Source organism: Aspergillus udagawae (genome assembly GCF_001078395.1).
Source record: "Aspergillus udagawae IFM 46973 DNA, scaffold_11, whole genome shotgun sequence".
Classification (NCBI taxonomy): domain Eukaryota; kingdom Fungi; phylum Ascomycota; class Eurotiomycetes; order Eurotiales; family Aspergillaceae; genus Aspergillus; species Aspergillus udagawae.
In genome coordinates, this window is record NW_025091274.1 from 619,462 (window position 1) to 638,538 (window position 19,077).

The 19,077-nt window shown below is 52.2% G+C and overlaps 7 protein-coding genes across 7 annotated transcripts; 3 read left to right on the forward strand and 4 right to left on the reverse strand.

Moving 5' to 3' along the window:
- Positions 1-557: 557 nt before the first annotated feature.
- Aud_002277 (uncharacterized protein) lies at positions 558-1,121 on the reverse strand (the record flags this gene model as incomplete). The annotated part of the gene is made up of 1 exon (XM_043296277.1): positions 558-1,121. The coding sequence occupies one exon, from the start codon at positions 1,119-1,121 to the stop codon at positions 558-560; it is 564 nt and encodes a 187-aa protein (XP_043152212.1).
- A 612-nt stretch (positions 1,122-1,733) lies between these two features.
- Aud_002278 (uncharacterized protein) lies at positions 1,734-2,705 on the reverse strand (the record flags this gene model as incomplete). Its single annotated transcript, XM_043296278.1, has 1 exon — positions 1,734-2,705. The coding sequence occupies one exon, from the start codon at positions 2,703-2,705 to the stop codon at positions 1,734-1,736; it is 972 nt and encodes a 323-aa protein (XP_043152213.1).
- A 2,425-nt stretch (positions 2,706-5,130) lies between these two features.
- Positions 5,131-6,171, reverse strand: Aud_002279 (formate/nitrite transporter family protein; the record flags this gene model as incomplete). The annotated part of the gene is made up of 4 exons (XM_043296279.1): positions 5,131-5,255; positions 5,303-5,659; positions 5,711-5,831; positions 5,884-6,171. 4 exons carry the CDS (start codon positions 6,169-6,171, stop codon positions 5,131-5,133), a joined length of 891 nt encoding a protein of 296 aa, XP_043152214.1.
- Positions 6,172-10,581: 4,410 nt separating this feature from the next.
- Aud_002280 (putative 2-ketogluconate transporter) lies at positions 10,582-12,440 on the reverse strand (the record flags this gene model as incomplete). Its single annotated transcript, XM_043296280.1, has 5 exons — positions 10,582-10,820; positions 10,893-11,104; positions 11,170-11,688; positions 11,740-12,017; positions 12,093-12,440. The coding sequence occupies 5 exons, from the start codon at positions 12,438-12,440 to the stop codon at positions 10,582-10,584; spliced, it is 1,596 nt and encodes a 531-aa protein (XP_043152215.1).
- A 657-nt stretch (positions 12,441-13,097) lies between these two features.
- Positions 13,098-15,903, forward strand: Aud_002281 (glycoside hydrolase family 88/105 protein; the record flags this gene model as incomplete). The annotated part of the gene is made up of 4 exons (XM_043296281.1): positions 13,098-14,196; positions 14,291-14,615; positions 15,358-15,412; positions 15,472-15,903. 4 exons carry the CDS (start codon positions 13,098-13,100, stop codon positions 15,901-15,903), a joined length of 1,911 nt encoding a protein of 636 aa, XP_043152216.1.
- Positions 15,904-16,299: 396 nt separating this feature from the next.
- Positions 16,300-17,331, forward strand: Aud_002282 (putative NmrA-like family protein; the record flags this gene model as incomplete). The annotated part of the gene is made up of 3 exons (XM_043296282.1): positions 16,300-16,608; positions 16,663-16,757; positions 16,812-17,331. The coding sequence occupies 3 exons, from the start codon at positions 16,300-16,302 to the stop codon at positions 17,329-17,331; spliced, it is 924 nt and encodes a 307-aa protein (XP_043152217.1).
- A 186-nt stretch (positions 17,332-17,517) lies between these two features.
- On the forward strand, positions 17,518-19,023 carry Aud_002283 (amidohydrolase; the record flags this gene model as incomplete). The annotated part of the gene is made up of 3 exons (XM_043296283.1): positions 17,518-17,889; positions 17,944-18,188; positions 18,252-19,023. 3 exons carry the CDS (start codon positions 17,518-17,520, stop codon positions 19,021-19,023), a joined length of 1,389 nt encoding a protein of 462 aa, XP_043152218.1.
- Between the last annotated feature and the right edge of the window lie 54 nt (positions 19,024-19,077).

Consider the following 19,077-nt stretch of genomic DNA (forward strand, 5'->3'; position numbering starts at 1 on the left):
TTAAGAGTGGAGAGATCCCACTTTTAGCAGCTCCATCTCATCTAAAATTTCGGACCCGTGCAGCTTGGCTATCCAATGATCGCGCTGGGGCATGCCTCTCGCGGTTAATGCCTGAGGCGCCACTTTTGCCTAGACTTGATCCTATGAATTAACACCTCGGTACTCCGTAGCCTAGACATATGCCTGAGGTGTCCGCAATCTACCCCCAAGCGAGATTTGAAGCCAAGAAAGGGGTCTGATGAGCGGCTCAGGCACCCCTTGAGTCACTTGGGGCGCAGCACTCCCAGCAAATGACTCGTTCCTGCGTCGTTGGCCTGCATGCTTGACTCCTACATTCTCCTGCAGATACTCCGCAGTATACATCATTGAATTGGAGAGTGCGGCAAACTTTCTTATGGATGACATCATGTACCCCGAAAGAGAGTCTCCTCCGTTCCTTCCTACGGATACACTAACGGCTATGAAACACTAGGATTGATAAGAACGGCGCCAAATACAAATTTGATGATACCACTAGACTAGTCTTTGTCTATACGTATTGAACACTGAACGCCAGATCACCCCGTTGACTTCGCCTCCCCATACGCCGACTCGCGCTGCAATCGCGCCGCCTGGTCCTGCACCGGCCGAGCATCCATGTACGTCCGCATCTCGACCGCGACAAACCCTCCCTTACCCTCGTCATCCCCGTCGGACTGAGAGTCCGCCCACTGCAGCTCGAGAACGTTAAACTCCCTCACCCGCACCTCGAAATCATCCGGGTCATTACGGAAGACGGTACCGCTCGTCGCCTCGAACATCACCGTCCGGGTATCGGTACCGGTATCGCTACCGCTCCCCGTGTCTGTTCGTGCGATATCCCATGCCTTGTGGACATCGTGGTGGAAGTACTGGATATGTCGCTGGCGGACGTTTAGGAGGCCGACTACGTCTGTGCCTCTGTTTGGAGGGCCGCTGCCGGCGAAGACTCGGGCGTCGGGGTGGATGAAGGGGGAGACGGGGTTTGCGTTTGGATCGAGCGAGTCTAGGGCTGGGAGGAAGTGTTTGAGGAACTGGAGGCCGGGGGTGGCGGTCGAGGGGATTGACTCGTAGGGGCCTTCGTGGGTGTAGACTTGCTGCATGGTTTGGTTGATGCAGGTTGGTCGTAGGTTTTGTCTAGTTACTGACAAGGCGTGTGAGTTGTGGTGGCTACGGTGTGCCACTGGGGTGGCGCTGTGCACAGGTGTATCACGGCTCTACCGTAGGTGACCGCAAAACGACGTAACATGTTCATGGATTATGAATACAGGACTCGTACCAGGCTCATATCTACAAAGTTGGTCATAATAACAAAAGATATATCTTCGAAGCAATGTACATGATCTGCCAAGGGCATGCATTCCAAGTGGGGTCCAAGTCTTTTCACAGACAGTGCAGTGGACAGTACAATAGATAGTACAAGATGAGGAAGCGTTGCTGGAGGTGTACGGGTGTGTATTTGCCGAGATTGTACATGACAGCTAAGCTCGACGGCCAAGCTCCCCGGCAAAGCTTCATACCAATGGGGCCGGCCCGGTGCAGGCGACTGCTTGAAATCCAAGTCTGGCTCAACCAGTAGTGATTGCAGGCTGCGGTTGATATCCAATAATCCAGAATCTGGACGTACCGGAAGAGGACACGGTCCTACCCTGTTTGAAAGGGTTGAGGCACATTTAGTGCGTAGTTTCGAATGGTTGATGATGTCATGTGCAGTGTCATGGAGGTTCGGTATGTTCAAAGTGTCGACTGTTTCGCTCGGATCGAACAAGGCTGTCAAGGGATATTGCATCCCATCGGCGTGAAGATGTTCGTTGATTGACCGGCGCCGCGTGTGTGACATCGCCGGTGATTTGAGATGGGTCGACAAAGGCGGGATACTCGTCGATGTCGGTGGTACTCGAGGCTTGAGGAGCATGGACGAGAGAGACAAGCTTCCTCAGTACACCAAACTCGAGCTTGAGCTTCACACTGTATACCGCCGCCTTGATCGTCACCTGAAGTGTGTAGAGACCGAGATACTCCAGGACCAGAAGAGCCACGTCCAAGAGCACCATTACAAGGTTGATTGCAATCAACTCATACATGATCTTGTTCCGGTTGGATGCTTTGTCCGGTCGCAGCCGCAGCAACCTGATGGTCTCCACGATATAGATTCCAGAAATGAACATCTCCTGGGCTGCGAACCAGGAAATCTGCATTCGCTCCACAACATTGTATCCTTCGATAACGGGCAGAGTGCCGACATAGACGGTCAGATAGTTGAGAACGGTCGTGGGAATTAGCAGGACGATGGAGTCAATGATGATAAGGTAAAGCACGCGCCGAAGAAGTTTCCGATTCTGCACCACCAAATGAAGTCGAGAGTACAACACAAACGACTGGCCGGGGACCATGAAGTAAAAACCAATAGTGGCAATGGAGATGGCGAGGCCAATGGGCCCAATACGGAAGAACTGCAGCAGGTGACCAATAGCATGGGGCATGACCCCAAGTACACCCGACAGTAAAAGACTCCAAAAGTAGAGGCCGCTGTAGCGATTGAACGTAAGGAAAATGAGAATCACGAGCTCAATCGTATTGTAAAGAGCGATCGAGTTGAACACCACCACCAAAATCCGAATGGCCAGACTGCGGATCTCAGGGTTGGCCCCCACACCCTCAGGAAGCTCAGTGATGGAGTTCAACATGGTAAAACGAGAGCCGTGTTCGTAAAGAGCGTTGGAAGACAGATTGCTGAGAAGGAGCGACGAGGAGAACGACGAGAAAATCGACCTGGCTAAGAAAGTCACGGCAAATGAGGCGACGATATCGAGAAAAGTTGTTTCGCCAGAATTTTGGATATCACAAGTTGGTCCACAATCGTCAGGTAGAGCGCCATAGTATTTCCAGAGCCACACTCTTCAGATCGAATCTCGCAATTTGTCCAGTTTGTCATAACCAAGTCGATGACGGCCTTGTTTCGACGATCACCCGCTCGCACTTGAATCTCCTGTGGTGACCGACGCTGGAGAAGACTGCAAGTCGAAGAGAGACCTCAATTGACCAACCGACCGAACCGCCAGGGATAAATACTGCGAAGCCTAGGTTTCCTAGCTTATAAGGAACGGCTTTCCGAATTGCGAATAACAACGCGGTGGCGGCGGGATCCCCTCCTCCGAAGAGACCGATGAAGAGCGGATGTAGAACAACAAAGAGACAGTGGTTGGTGAGGGAAAGAAAATGAATAAGCATAAGAGAAGGGATGGAGAAATTCAGGAGATGAGAAGGAGAAGGAGGTTAAAAAGAACGAACGCATGGGCCGCGTGGGGTCTGGGGTTCGAGAGCCAATTTTTTTCCTACTATTCTCGCCCTTGAGGCGATTCGATCATTCCCATCGAGACCCCAAAAAAATTACGGGGAAGAATGGGATGGCGGCTGGCACTAAACCTGATAAGGTATGATGAATGCCTGGTGTAGCCTGAGGCAGGGAAAGCCCACATAGCGAGGTCGGCGAATCGTCGAGAAGAATCCCGAATGGCTCGCTATGATTCTGGCGACTGGAAGACGCGATCCAACGGAAAGTTCGCTTTCATCTGTCATTACTGCTCGGTGGTTTGCCTTCGTTGGTATGGTATTCTGGTCGTCGGTTCCGTGGTGGCGGGTGCCCAGTGTTTGTGGTCCAGAGAGTGTGGCCTTTGAGGAGTCCACGGTTCCGTCAAGTCGGCCGAGTCAAAGTTCATTTTGCTGTGGAAACGCGGCTGTTTGATTGATCAGAAAAGCAGTAGCAACCTTTTGAACCACGTTCAGAAGTGTCCCAAAAACGTCGACAGAGAATTAGACGTTTCCCATTCGTCCGAGACGTCGAGAGCAAGACTACTGCCATTAACGTGGACTCTCAGTTGAGCGGCTCGAGTCACCTGACCTTCGAGCAGATACAGATACGGATCTCTTTGCAGGTGACCCGTTTGGGAAAGTGGTGGTCTGATGCCGCCTTGACTTTGCAAGGACAAATCTGGATCTCTGCTGCTTCAGTTGGAAGCCTCGGAATCTATAAGAGGTACTCCACTTAGGAAAGTATCCACTTTCCTCAGGTCCTTTGCCTAGTTCGGTGATGGTGACCCAGTACCAACAGTCTGTCGGCTCCTAAGCATATCTAGATAAATATTGATACTAAATGACATCGCGGTTACTTAGAGAAGTGTTGAGCGATGCATTCTCATTTTGCGATCCGTTTTCTACTATGACCGGTGAGACAGTTACGACTCTTAATTCAGGCCAGAAGCACCATGCATCTACGGCTACCCAGGTCGCAAGATCTTCCCTTGATTGCAGATGTAACCGCACAAGCTATGCTTGAAGACGAGCTTTTCGCGTACCCCTGCCTCCGGCGGCAAGAGTATCATGCCGATTATCGCTAGAGCTTCCTGCGAAGATTGCGCTCCAAATTTCTGTCTCTAGGCTGGCTGACAATCGTTGCCGTCGAGGATGTCTTACCGGTCGCGCATGGCGCCGAGGTCTCACCATTGGTTATGGCATACGCTTGCTGGGAACGCATTGAGGCGGGAGCGGAGAAGCTCAGAGGCACTGGAGGGAGATGGAGGGGACAGGATGGTACAAGGCTTTTTTAATCGCACTTGACCCCAGAACACAAACAGCAGAAGAACATCACTAATTCCCAGCTCTGTCTCGTTCAGTTCTCAATGAACAGTTGCTGCACCTCACCGATCTTCTCTTCTCCTGTCTATATCCGACCGCAGTGTCGACAAAGCTCGCCTAGAGCTACAACGCTCTGACAGCAGAGTGCTTTCTATTCGCTCGCTTTATCAAGAATCTGCGCGTGGCGGACATGAGCGTTGTGCCAGTTCCCCTGAGCACCCACTTGCAGGTTCCCGCGTACATGACCGGTATGACTTGCGCAGAGGTGTTGGAGGAGGAATATGATCTCAACAGTACGAAGCGGTGGTTTCATAGATGCGACTGCATACCTGCTTGATAAATAGACACTAGATATTACTTGTCTAATTCACATGTAAGTGGATAATAACTTAATACATGCCTGACCGTGCGCCAACAACTGTATAGGGAATCATAACGCTAAATTCAACCACTTAAGATGCCAATCAATCAGTTCTGCTACTTATCAGCAGCCATGGCCTCCACATCATCCACTGAACGAGGCGTTGTCGTGCCTGACTTGCGCATCCCAGTGAGAGTAATCATCTCTCCACTCAAGAGGTACATGTACCAGTAGTATGTGCCTGGTTCGGTCAGCCACTATCCTTCAACTCGCAAGAGGTGCACCTACCAACAAACAATCCGCCTCCAATAATATTTCCCAGCAGAGTCGGAATGATCCCCTTCCAGATGTACAGCCCCACTGTGATCTTGGGGGCATCCAGCCAGATCGCCATCGGGATGAAGGTCATATTGGCGACGACGTGGTCAAAGCCTAGCGAGACGAAGGCAAAGGTCGGGAACCAGATACCTACGAGCTTGGAGGCGAGATCCCGGCCCTGTACACCCAGGAAGCAAGCCAGGCAGACAAGCCAGTTGCAGCCGATACCGCGAAGGAAGATATGGTGGAAGTCCGGGGTGACTTGTTTCTTAGTGGCAAAGGCGATGACTTCAGACTTGTAGGGGTCGGCAGCGAAGACGTTGCCGTCTTGAGCAAGATGTCAGACCTGGGTAGAAGTCAAGGGATTGAGATGCTTACAGCCAAAGATGATGGCGACAACGAAGAGGGATCCAGCCAGGTTCCCCCAGAAGGTCACGAACCAGTGGAGCAGCATCTTGTACCAGGGCAGTTTGCGTTGGAGTGCGGCGACGGTGGTGAACTAGACAGGTTAAGTAAGTATATTCGCAGAGTAGCAGTCTGAAAAAGCATACCATGAAAGAACCAGTGCAGAGGTCCGCTCCCGTTAAGATGATCATACACAAACCATAAGGGAAGACGAGGGCGGCTATTGTGCGAATCAAGCCGGGCGCATTTTCTTGAAACCATGCCGTTGTATTGGTACTCAGGGCCGTCCCGCAGGCAAAAGCGAGCAGACATCCGGCAGAGAAGGCACTGAAGAAGACCTTGTCAAGGCGCATGTTGCCCTTGCTTACTCCGGCATGGGCCACGAACTGGGCGACATCGGCCGGAGCGTGGGCGTCAATGCTGACAGTCGTCATGATGGTAAGTGCCCTTGGGTGAAGGGTATGCTAATTGTGTTGGCCGCGTCTGATTCACAGCTAGCGTAAATTTCTAGTTTGTTTGACTCGACGACGAACGAAACGAGGAGAGGGATGATTGATATATCGTCCATCTGATACACGACCCCGGAATCAATCGGACGCCATGGCTTACACCCCTGTTTCTTATCTCAGATCTGCACCGGATTTTTGGATCTGGAAGTGTATTATCTAGTCTTCTAATCTGTACGTACAGTGATGACGGTATGCCAAAGTGACACAATAAAGTTCCTCACACCGGACGCACCGACCGATCAGCCGTGATCCACCTCTATCCACCATTCGAGATTTCTGGGAAGGTTGTGGAATAATATCAGCCCTTGACTTACTAGATACAGCATCATTTCCCCCTTGGGATGATAAGAAGAAGCACCACTTACTGCATTCGGCAATTGGAGCAATCAGTTAGTGCAGCCGCTCCAATTAGGTTTATGCCCACCGCACCAAACGACCAGTAGTCTTGCTCCATCTTATCTGCTAAGACGAGATAAGAGAAGATTGTATGCTGTTGTGTTTCTCCGCGGACTCAATGAGTGGTCATGATAAGGTAGGAGCTGATAAGGTAGTGATAGACCGGCAAACCTCTTTTATGAGTCGAGCCCTTTTCTGAATTTTCGGCCAGTCTCAACTCGACCCCGTCCCGGATCTGCAGTCGACCTTATCTGTACAAGCTACTGGCTTTGCTCCAGGTGGGCCATTTCTCAAACTTGAGTTCTCTCATGGACCGCCACAATATTCGTTCATTGGCTGTCAATGTTGTATATGATTACTACTGAGGCAGTAGGCACCTGCACGACCCAGAAACACAGGATCACCAAGAAGCTTATTCGTGAGAAGACTTATCTAGTACAATGCCGATGATGCCATATCATACACCATTGCTGGCAACAACTTCTGTTTGCCAGTAGATTAACCATGACCCGATGACGACCCAAAGCTTGGGATGGTTGACGTATGAACTACTGTCTGGGCGGCCGATGTACAGCTTGTCCTTCATCCCGCTTCCCGTCTCGCTGTCCATTCCTGCGCATTCAAAGGGGAATCCTTTTGTACCCTCCCACCAAGAGTCTCCGCGAGTCGCGTGAAATAGACATATCTTGTCACCCGAAACGGGCGCCATCCATACGTAGTCAAGAAACAGAGTTTCTTAACTGCTGGATTGATGACCTAACAAACAATATATTACCAAGATGCGTACTATGCTCTGCTCTACTCCCCAAATGGCCGCGGTATCGGTTGGCTGTTGACGCAGCACAAAGCCGAGCTGGGCCTGAAGACAGTCTCTGAGATTACAGTATTTGGAGCAGATGGTGTGCCGTCGCTTTACTTCAAGGTTGATCCTGTGAAATTGTGAACGCTTGGATAAGCCGTGGCCTCATCTTTAGCCTCATCTGAAGCATTGGAGGTAGTTCCTCTATTCTTCGTACCGAGATTGTTCAACTTTGGTCCGAAAGTGCCACACTGCTACTTGCTGATCGCATTTGAGATTGACTATAGAATCAATCAATTATATAAGATATGAATTTGTGTTTAGTAGTTTGTCGGTCTTTCGTTGGCATGGTATGAGTAATTCATATGGATATCCAGCGTGGGAGGCAATAGAAAAGATTTCATGGGTATAGTATGTCTGCGAGTTGACTTTTGAGGACTTAGAACCATCCTATGTTTAGGCGCGGGACAGGGAATCCCGAAATTGGATCATATTTCATATTCGTGGAGTTCAGGAGGCTGTGGAGTTATGGGCTGTCGTTTTAAAATTTCCTCCCAGTCATCTTCTGAGAGTATGGACGACCAGGCGAAAAACATTGCGCGCAAATTATTCTTTCCTGGAAATCCCAGGGCGTCTAGTCTGGCACAATCCCAAAAAACAAGACCATATGGGCGAAAGGCCGAGTAACGTACACATCTGAGAGGCGATCCATTGTGGTTACTACATCGCCATAAACACTGTGTGCCTCGGGACGATCGGCCAAGGTACATATCTAGTTCTGCCTTGTCCCATTCCTCATCTGTCATTGATGTATAACGGCCGCAGCAGTAGCTGAATTCCTCAGAAATCGGACCGGAGAGCAGCCAGGAGTATAACTTTCCATGGCCACCTGCCTGTTCATCTAGCCATTCAAGAAGAGTAGTTATCTGCTCCACCTGGCCGTCGTTGTACTTCCATAATATTGTCTTCCAGAACCCTTCCATGTCGTCATCCAGCAATGTCTGTACTGGCTGACCGTCTGTCGTTATAACTGAACATTCCGCGTGTGTCTTCCGAAGTTCATAAAAAAGAATAATACAGAGTAAACCGTGAAGTAAGCGTTGCTCCTCAAACCACGTTGCTGGTCCGATATCAAGAGGAACATAAGGAATTCCCTGAGGGCGTTGACTCCGGTCAACTACACTCCTTGTATTGATATACTTAGTCTTTTTGGCCAGATGCTCCACCCGCAACTTCAAGCACCTAGCTATCATTAAATGAAAGCATGCATGAGCTATGCGTCGTAAACGGGTCATCAGGGCAAGGAGCTGACAAAGAATGGCCGACGGTGTTGACCTGGATATTGTCTTCTCCATTGGAAGCTCTCTCTGGGGGAACCGTTCTCTAACATATCGAAGGGTGCTTAGAATATGTGTGTATGATGCCTCCAGTGGCTCTGCAGCTTCGTCATTCGCCTGCTGGGGCTGTAAATCCGAGGCTCGGGTCCAGACAAGGACCAAGAGCCTGACTGCATGCTGAACATGTGGGAGCAGGCCCCTTTCGCGAGCAGGGTTTCTGATAATCGCATCCACAATCACGGCGAACAGATCGGTATTCTCGTGGAGGAATGCCGCGACAACCCGAGATGCATTATGCAATCTATACAGCGAGGGCAAATCTGCGAGATTCGAAAGAATATGTTGTAGGATGAACCAAGGAAGTCGGCCGAATGGATCCATCCCTTTCGCGGTTCTTTCCCGAGTGATATATAGTGTGATTTTCAAATTATCAACCAAACTGTCGCCGACTAGGGAAGCGGACTTGGCAGTGAGAGTATCGATTGATAATTGCAGCGATAGTCTAGATAGGGGATGAGAGGATGTTGAGTGAAAGACTGAGTATGCCTCTTAAGCGAACGCTGATTTAAGCTACTCGGATAAGCGTCGGTCCTATTTCCCAGTTGGGAACACAACTATTGCACAGGAAAGATCTGTGTTGAAAGGAGTACTCCGTACATTGTCTAGTGGTGTTGAATTTTTCATAAGATAGTTTGGGAACTAAAAAAGGGATGTAAGAGGAACTAAGCAGTTATGTGAAAAGATCTGAATTGAGAGGTAGAGTAGACGAACTTGAGGTATTTTCATGCAGCACAGGCATAAACTTCACTTAATTAGACAGGAAAATGGGACCAGAAACGGTGACCAGTAAGTCGTCAAGCTAACTATCTAGGCATATCTGGCGACTTCAATTGGCACTAGCAATTAACAAACCGTTCTGTAGTCTTTTGTAGATCGGCTGGATCCAGGAAGGATGAGGTATGTGCATATGGTCCCCGTAACAACCGTGATAGCAATAAATAGTTTGGGAACCCATCAACAGGACACCGAATTCATCAACGCGCCTATCTGAAAGTCTCGGCTTGTGGAAGTTGCAGATATCCCGGGTGTGTATGCGGGACGCTCGAAGTTTTAGAACTGGGCATTCCATTAACCTCCAAATCGGAGCCCATCTGTCGTGGCCCAGCAAGCAGCCAATGTCAACTGCATATCTATTTTCCACGACGGCTTCAGAGCAACGTCATCCCAGATATGCCATCCCGGTTACAGTACGATGCGGCACCCTACTGGGTCTTCTCTTTTGTACGCGAGTGGTGACTTTCGCCTGGTGTTGCTCCCAGGCTGAGCTAGCAGAGTGGGCTAATCTTGTACCATCAGGGAGCAATGGGCCTTCAGGATCGAGAGAGTCATAGACGGCATCCAAATGGCAGGTAACAACTGAGCTGGATATCGCTTAGCGGAGAGTGATTAATTATGAGCCTCAGACATCTATGCCTGGACAATGGATTCGGCTAAAGGGATCATTTGTAGAGGGTGCCAAATTGACTCTCATATGAGGCAGGCCTCTGGTAACTTGCAAGACGTATGTATACTTTACAACACTGGCCAGTTCGACATCGTCAAAAAAGGAACACCCGTTTAATGTACGAATAGCACTGTTGAGCAGGCACCGTAGTGGCAAGTGTCCACCAGCAATCTTACAAAATAAAGTTACCCTACAGAAAACCATACGGAACAATGATTATCATGCTATTATCCAATCGATGGCATCCCACATGTAATAAACGTATAATAAACCTTTCATAACCATAACCAGTACGACAGCTAGTAGATATACCGGAAATGCAAGTTCTCCTGGTCCGTGCGGTCCTCAAAGGCATGGGTGAGATTGTTCTCCGAGGACAGGCCACTCTCCGCCAGCACACGGTCCTTCTTCTTATTCTGGAGGACGAGCCAGAAGCGCAGGAAGATGATGGCGATGGTCAGGCAGACGTAGCAGCCCAGGTGGACGCCGAAGGCGATGAAGTAGCGGGGGGCGTCTCTGTCGAGGAAGACTTGGGGGCCTGGATTGTATTCGTTAGTTTGGTTCTTTGTTTTTTGTGTGCGATGGGGAGGTGAGGGTCAGGTAGGCTTACCGATGGAGTTGCCGACGGCCCAGGAGACAAAGGTGGCTGCCACGACGGTCGACTTCTTGGTGGCGCCGGCGATGTTGCGGGAGACCATGGAGAGACAGAGGGTCTGGGCGGACCAGAAGGAGAGGGTGATGTAGTAGCTGATCAGGAGGCCGACCTTGGTGCCCATGTTCTTGTTTTCGACGGTCATGAGGACGATGGTTCCGACGTAGGATCTAAGGGGGGATCATGGGGGTCAGCGGATGAATACGCTCAGCAAGGGCAATGAGGCTAGACTCACGGGATGACAAAGGCCAGCATAACGAGCAGGTTCTGTCCGGTCTTCTTGACCAGCCAGGCGGAGCTCAGGAGGACGATAATGATATAGAAACCAAGCACCATGGCTAGCAGCTGGGTCTGCAGCACGGTGAACTTGAAGCCGCTGATGATGATGTTGGCGAACGCACCCAGACCGCTGGTCGGCAGGGTCGTGAAGATCTGGATGGCGCAGTAGCAGTACATCTGGGGGTCGCGGAAGGCCTCCCACATCTGGTAGGCGCGGAACTTCTTGTTCTGCATACCGGTCTGGTTGGCCCGGACTCGCTCGACCATCAGGTGCTTGTCCTCCTCGTTGAAGCACTTGGCGCGCATGGGCGAGTCGGGCATCCAGAAGATGACGAAAAGACCCCACAGCACGGAGATGACGCCGTAGGTGATGAACAGGGCCTGCCAGGAGTGGATGGCCTTGTCCTTGCCGATCAGGCTGAAGCAGTACGCGAGCAGACCGCCGACGATCTGCTGACCACCGTTCATCATGTACCTGGTGATGGTGAGCAGCAATTCAAGTTAAAGGTTGGTGTGATCGACCCACCAGTAGGTCACGGTCGCCGCCTGCTCCTCTCTCTTGTACCACATACTGGACAACAAGACGAAGGTTGGCTGGCAGCAGGCCTCAAAGATACCCAGCAGGGTACGCAAGACGACCATGTGCGTGAAGGTTTTGGAAGTAGCATGCAGAGCCAGCACGGTACCCCAGAGACAAATGTTGATGCCCAGGTACTTGGCAATAGGAACACGTTGAATAATCCAGTTGGTCGGGTATTCGACGATCAAGACGGCGATGTAGATACAGGTCGTCAACCAGGAGTACTAGAGTGACCGCCATCAGCGTCTGTTTCGGTCATACAAGGTAGTCCAGCGAGAAGAAAGGAAGGGGGAAGCCACCTTTTGGCCATTCTGCAAATGCAGATCGGTACGGATTCCCATGATAGAGGCAAATGACAATGTACCCTTATCCAGAGCCTGGAGGAAATACGTGAAGATCATGATGATCAGCACGCGGCGATCGATCATGCGTTTCAAACGCTTGCTGGTAGCTTCGTCGACATCGACCTGTCCGCGAGCCACGTACTCCTGGAGATCCTTGTCCATCCGCGAGAAGTCGGTCTCATCCTTTGTGAGCCCGTCAGACAACACTCGTTCGACATGGTCGATGTCCTTGGGCTGCTTCCGGTCATCTCCAGCTCCTGGGAAGCCGGAAGTCACCGGGCTCGAGGCAATTTTTTCTGCCATGACGGCCAAATCAGAACTGGTGGAATATGGTAAGCAGAAAAGAAACCAAAGCGTGAGAGCGGGTCGAACAGAAACACAGCAGCACAGGGGGGGAGGTCCGACCGAGACGAAAGACAACGGAGGAGCTCTGGCCTTTTTATCGAGAAAAAGCAGCCCAGGCTGGTCGAGTCTCAGTCAGACAGCCCAATTCGAGAGATCATTACCCCGGTCGCAAAGGAAATCGACTGTGCACATGGTTTCCTGGCTGGCTTGACTCTTTTCCCCGGCTTTCTTGGCAACGCCTCCCCATGGGACAAATGACTGGAGATAACTGGATCTGAGAGGGGAGCGGGGTGGAATGGCCCGAGAGCACTGGCAAGGTCAACCACTCAACCGCTCCTGTCCGTTACTGCTTTAGCCACGGCCAATCACTTCGCTTCTCGATTCGAATTGGCTCCTGCTTGGCGTTGGGTTTCGGGGTGTCGATGGCCCGAAGGCTGCTGTGTCCCACGCGGAGAATATCCCCCCATTTCTTCCGCGTATCACCAGTGGCCGGTTCCACCCCGCAGGATTTATAGCCAGATGCCGCGAGTCAGCCATTATTATTATTATGGTGAAGGTGAGATAAAGAAAGACCGCTTGCTAATTGACCACTGCTGCATAAAAAAATAAACGAGAATGACTTCCAACAGACCCTCGCAAACCGAGGTCCATCAGACTGTCAAGCAGCTCATCACCAACCTGGTCAACATCAAAGACGCCACAGGAAAGTTCCTGCTGCGGCTACAGGATGGTCGGGTTATTGACACCAAATCCTGGCACGGGTGGGAGTGGACGCATGGTATCGGGCTGTACGGCATCTGGAAGTACTATGAGATGACCGGCGATGAGTCCCTCCTGCGCATCATTGAAGATTGGTTTGCTGCGCGGTTCGCCGAGGGCGGCACCACCAAGAACATCAACACCATGGCGGTCTTCCTGACGCTGGCCTACGTCTACGAGAAGACGGGCAACGTGACCTATCTCCCCTGGCTGGATGCCTGGGCCGAATGGGCCATGTACGAGCTGCCTCGCACGCGGTACGGCGGCATGCAGCACGCAACCTACCTGACCGAGAACTACCAGCAGCTGTGGGACGACACGCTGATGATGACCGTCCTGCCGCTGGCCAAGATCGGCAAGCTCCTGAACCGTCCCGAGTACGTTGCCGAGGCCAAGCGGCAGTTTCTCGTTCACATCAAGTACCTCTTCGACACCCAAACCGGCCTCTGGTTCCACGGCTGGACTTTCGAGGAGGGAGGGCACAACTTTGCACGCGCACGCTGGGCCCGCGGCAACAGCTGGGTCACCATCGTCATCCCCGAGATTATCGAGCTGCTCGACCTCGAGCCGACGGATCCGATCCGCATCCACCTCGTCGACACGCTCGAGGCCCAGTGCGAGGCCCTGCAGCGGCTCCAGGAGAGCGAGACGGGCTTCTGGCATACCCTCCTCGACCATCCGGACTCGTACGTCGAAGCGTCTGCAACCGCCGGGTTTGCGTACGGCATCTTGAAAGCCGTCCGCAAGCGATACATCGGCGCGCAGTATCGTCCCGTCGCGGAGAAAGCGATTGTGGCGGTGATGAGCTCGGTGGATGAGCACGGTGAGCTCCAAAATACCAGCTTCGGCACGGGGATGGGTGATTGCTTGCAGTTCTACAAGGACATTCCGCTGACGGCAATGCCATACGGGCAAGCGATGGCAATCATGGCGTTGGGAGAGTATCTGCGGACCTGTTTATGAGGTTCCGTTGTTTTGTTTTGTTATCTTCTGATGAGCCACATGAGCCACATTGATAGATTGGTTGCCGGAGTTGACTTGGTATATAGTTCTCTACGGAATGCATGTGTCAGTCTTGCACGATCTGATAAAAAGAGGAAACATCTTCCTGAGAATTTCGTTCACCGTGATACGTAGAGAGTTCCCTGACTGTGCGCAGTTCCTCATCGATGGAGACATCATACGGGCAGTTGCAGGTGCAGGTTCTCTGCAGGTCCATCGTAAGGACCACATTAATTGGAAACACCGCAGTTTTATCGAGTCACTGTCTATGAGAGCGATGGCATGTACATTAAAGCTGAGCTCAGGTGGGGACAATGGGATCAGCGAGGGGGTCGGAAAAGATTCCGAATGGCTTCAGGAACAACGGAAACGGTAAGACGAACTATGCGAATCCAGTACAGCCCAACTGATCGAACCATTGGTATAAGATTGAGATCTTTTAGACTCTTCAGCGACAGGCGAGTGTCAGGAAAATTCCACTCACTGTGTCGGGGCCTGTAGCGGCACCCATAGAGCCGCGTAATGCTGCTGCACTTGGACATTGACATCCACCACAGCAGATGCCAACATCCTTTGATCTGAGCAGATCAATGAGCCTTGCCTCTACAATTGCTATATGCATAGCACGGTATGTATTCTAAGCTGTTGCCACCTGTGAGCCTTTCTAAAGCTGCAATAGACCTATCTGCATGCTCGATTGAGTCTCTGCTGGTAGAGTGCGGGTCGATTCTCTCGATAACAACTGTCTCAGCATCAGATGACACATCAGAGCTCAGCTACGGACATTTTAAACGCAACCGACGTTCAATACCTTTCATGACACAGAATAGTTGACCAAGGTTTATTGGCATCTACTCCGGCCAATCTTACTGCTAGACGTGGCATTGTCGGTCATCTGCACTGAGGAGCCATCACCTGCCTGAAATTTTCGTTGCAGTGTCCGAGACATGTGGAGGGATCTAATTTAGGATCAGATTCCATGGCATGTCAAAGATAACTGAGTTTGTCCAGTGTCAACGAGTCTTTGTGTGCTTTACGCCATGGTTTCTTTGTTCCGTCGAATGCCGCCAGAGGTGTCAATACACGGATCCTGTTGTTGAATTGAGCTCAATAGGAAAGAATCCCGGCGTGCAAAGCCCGAAAACAGTGGGACAGATGAGCCCATCGTGGTAAGTATCTCTACGAATGACACCCCCCGAATCATTCTGACTGACAGCCGCTCGACCAGATCCCCAGTCACCCGCCATCTCCAGCTCTGCCGAGATCGACCCGTGCCGCTCCCCCACTGATCTCTACCGGGACCTTGGTCGCAACCTACTCCCCCCGTCGTCGGTGCGTCAAGAAATGGACCGAGGACGACTCGACCATCTGCCAGCGCGACGCTGCCCTCGGAAAGGGCCGTTCCTGCAGTCGAGCCGACGCGGAATGCAGCGCCTCCCAATCACTTGTACGGTCCGCTCTCCGCTGTGCAGAAACTCACTGGTCGTGCGCGGCGGAGAGCATGCGCTGGGATGGAAAATGCTCTGGAGGCATATGGCATGAGCGCAAGAATGAAGAGGAAACACCTACCAAGGAAACTGCTGGAGGTGGACCATCGGCACAGGAAAGCGGCGAGATGTTGAAGGCGATCCGGTCGTTGAATAAGAATGTGGTTCGGTAGATGGATACCATTCGGGAAGTTGGTGGATGGAGCTCATCTCTGACGAGGAGCCTTGATTGGATTGGAGAGTTGTGGAGATGTCGTTATTATGGCTTCGTGCATTAGTGATGGTCAACAGGTTTAGTTAGATTTGTTGCGATCAATGAGAGGATACAGCCATCGACTATTTACGTAAGGTGTCATTTATCATCAATGTCAATGTCAATTCGATTCGATTCTATGGCGGCAGTTGGCCCATCGTGCATCGTCATTGGCTTCAAGATCTAAAACACCCTGCTAGTGTCTTATTCGACCCCAAGTTGATTATAAATCATCTCCCTACAACAACTATAAAACTGTACTTGCTGCAGATCAGACGAGTAAAAAGATGTCAAATCGACAAAAATAAGAACGACCATGACCCTCAAATATCTCATCACCGGAGCCACGGGCGGCCTCGGCAAAGAGGTTCTCGCCTACTTCGAAGCCAACCGTCCCTCGTCAGAATACGCGGCCGCCTCGTCGCGCGAGTCGAATCGGAAACAGTTCGAAGATCGAGGAATTGCATTTCGCCATGTAGACTACGATGACCCGCGCACGCTGGACGCAGCCTTTGGGGGCGTCGAGAACCTCTTCTTTGTCAGTACCAATGTCTTTGACAATGCGAGACGCATCAAGCAGCATCGGAATTTCGTGGAGGCTGCCAAGAGAGCGGGCGTCAAACATGTACGTGTTTCTGCGGTTCCTTGCAGGAGATACTGCAGCTTACTGACTGGATAGGTGTGGTATACATCGCTCGCATTCGGGGGATTGAAATCCGATTCCAAAGCGGCCATTCAGCAGGCCCATCTGCAGACGGAAGATTTACTCAGAGAGTAAGATACGACCTCTTGACGTTCGGGATGTACAGTTCACTGATTACCAGCCAGGTCCGGAATCACCTTCACATCCATCCGTGAGGGAGTCTACGCCGATGCATTCCCACTGTTCATGAACTGGTATCCCGATACCACCACCGTGTCCCTCCCCGCAGACGGCCGCTGCGCTTTCACTCTGCGCAAGGAGCTCGGGGAAGCAAACGCCCGATTGATGCTCCAGGGTGGCCACGAGAACGAGATCGTCCTCCTGGCAGCAGGGGAGACCATCAGTTTCGCCGAGGCAGTGGACGTGATTAACGAGACGACGGGACGGAATGTCCGATTCCAGATCGTCTCTCCGGAGGAGTATGTGCGCTTGAGCGGGGCAAACGACCAGGGTGGCAAGCCGGCCGAGTTCTTCCAGGCGCTCGTGAGCTGGTACGAGAGTATTGCGCAGGGGGAAATCAGCCACACCGATCCGTTGATGAAGGAGGTGCTGGGACGGGAGCCCACCACGCCGCGTGACGCGATTCGGGGGTTTTTAATGGAGAATCGGGATTATACCTGGCATCAGAATTATGTCAAGAAGTAAATAGCATTATACACGACTCGCTTAATGGAGATCGACGTTTAGTCTCCCTCGCACATCTCCGTGTCCCCGTCGGAGGTCTCCGCTCATCAACATGATAGATAGAGAGGTAGAGAGGAATAAGAGATATATACTTACTGTGTTGTCCGAGTCGCCTGCAAGTCCAGTAACTGACTAAGTTGTCTCGATATGCTCTACACACACGCGACTATCATCACCGTAGACCCCTCCCGACGGATCATCGAGGATGGGGCTATCTACGTCGCGGACGATCTGATCGCCGACCTGGGCAAGACGGACACCCTCCGAGCCAAGTATCCCACTGAAGAAGAGTACGACCTGAGCGGCCGCATCGTCATCCCCGGCCTCATCTCCACGCATATGCATACAGCCCAGACGCTGCTCCGGGGCACAGCTGATGACCTGGAACTGGTGTCGTGGCTCTGCGAGCGGATCTGGGTGCTGCAGGGGAACTTCACGGCGGAAGACGGCTATGCTGCGGCGCGGTTGAGTATCGGAGAGATGTTGAAGTCGGGGACGACGTGTTTCTTGGAGAGCATGGTATGTGTTCGGTCCGTCTCGAGTAGTGAGGATTGTAACTCATAACTGAGGAAGTTCGCTGATCGGTACGGCTTCGATGGCCTGTGTCGTGCCGTCGAGGAGAGTGGGATCCGCGGTTGTCTCGGCAAAATTGTCATGGATATCGCACGGTACGCGCAAGACGATGCATGGGCGATGCACCCCGGCCTCGTGGAAGACCGCCAGACATCTCTACTGGGCACCCTGAAGATGTGGGAGAAGTGGAACGGCAAGGCAAATGACCGCATCCGCGTGTGGTTTGGGGCGCGTACACCGGGAGGGTAATTTCGCACCTCTCACCCTCTCACCCGAGTCTCGTCCCGCTCACACAGTTGATAATCCAGTGTCTCCGACAGCCTGTACCGCGAGATGACCGCCCTGTCCCGGCAGAAGAACATCCCCATCACGATGCACTGTGCCGAAGTCCGCGCCGACCGCGACTTCTTCGCCTCGGTCAAGCACACCCCCATGTCCTACTGCGCCTCCGTCGGCCTGCTCTCCCCATCCACCGTCCTGGTGCACATGGTCCACCTGGACGACGCGGACATTGCCAAGCTGGCAGCGTCCGGCACTCACGTCGCGCACTGCCCGACCTCCAACGCCAAGCTGGCGTCGGGGATCTGCCGCGTGCCGGACCTGCAACGGGCGGGCGTCAATATCGGCCTCGGCACGGACGGCGCCCCCTGCAACAACACGTGCGATCTCCTGCAGGAGATGAAACTGGCGGGCATCATCCACAAGAGCGTCTCGTACGATCCGACGGCGGTGCCGGCGGAGACCGTGCTAGAGATGGCGACCATCAACGGCGCGCGCGCGCTGGGCCTAGACGACCGCATTGGCAGTCTCGAGGTGGGCAAGAAGGCGGATTTTGTGGCGATTGATACGCGGAGGATTCACCTCCAGCCGTGGTTTAACCCGATCAGCGCGGTGGTCTACACGGCGACGGGCAGGGATGTCGATGTCGTGGTCGTGGATGGGCAGATGCTGGTTCGGAACGGGGAGCTGTTGACCATGGACGAGGCAGAGATCGTGCGCGAGGCACAGCAACGTAGTCAGGAGGTGGTGGCTCGGGCTGGCTTGACGGAGCGTGTGCAGGCTCGCTGGCCGGTGGAGTAGTTTGCATTCATGAGAGATTTATGGGAATAATCATGATAGCATACGAATGATACG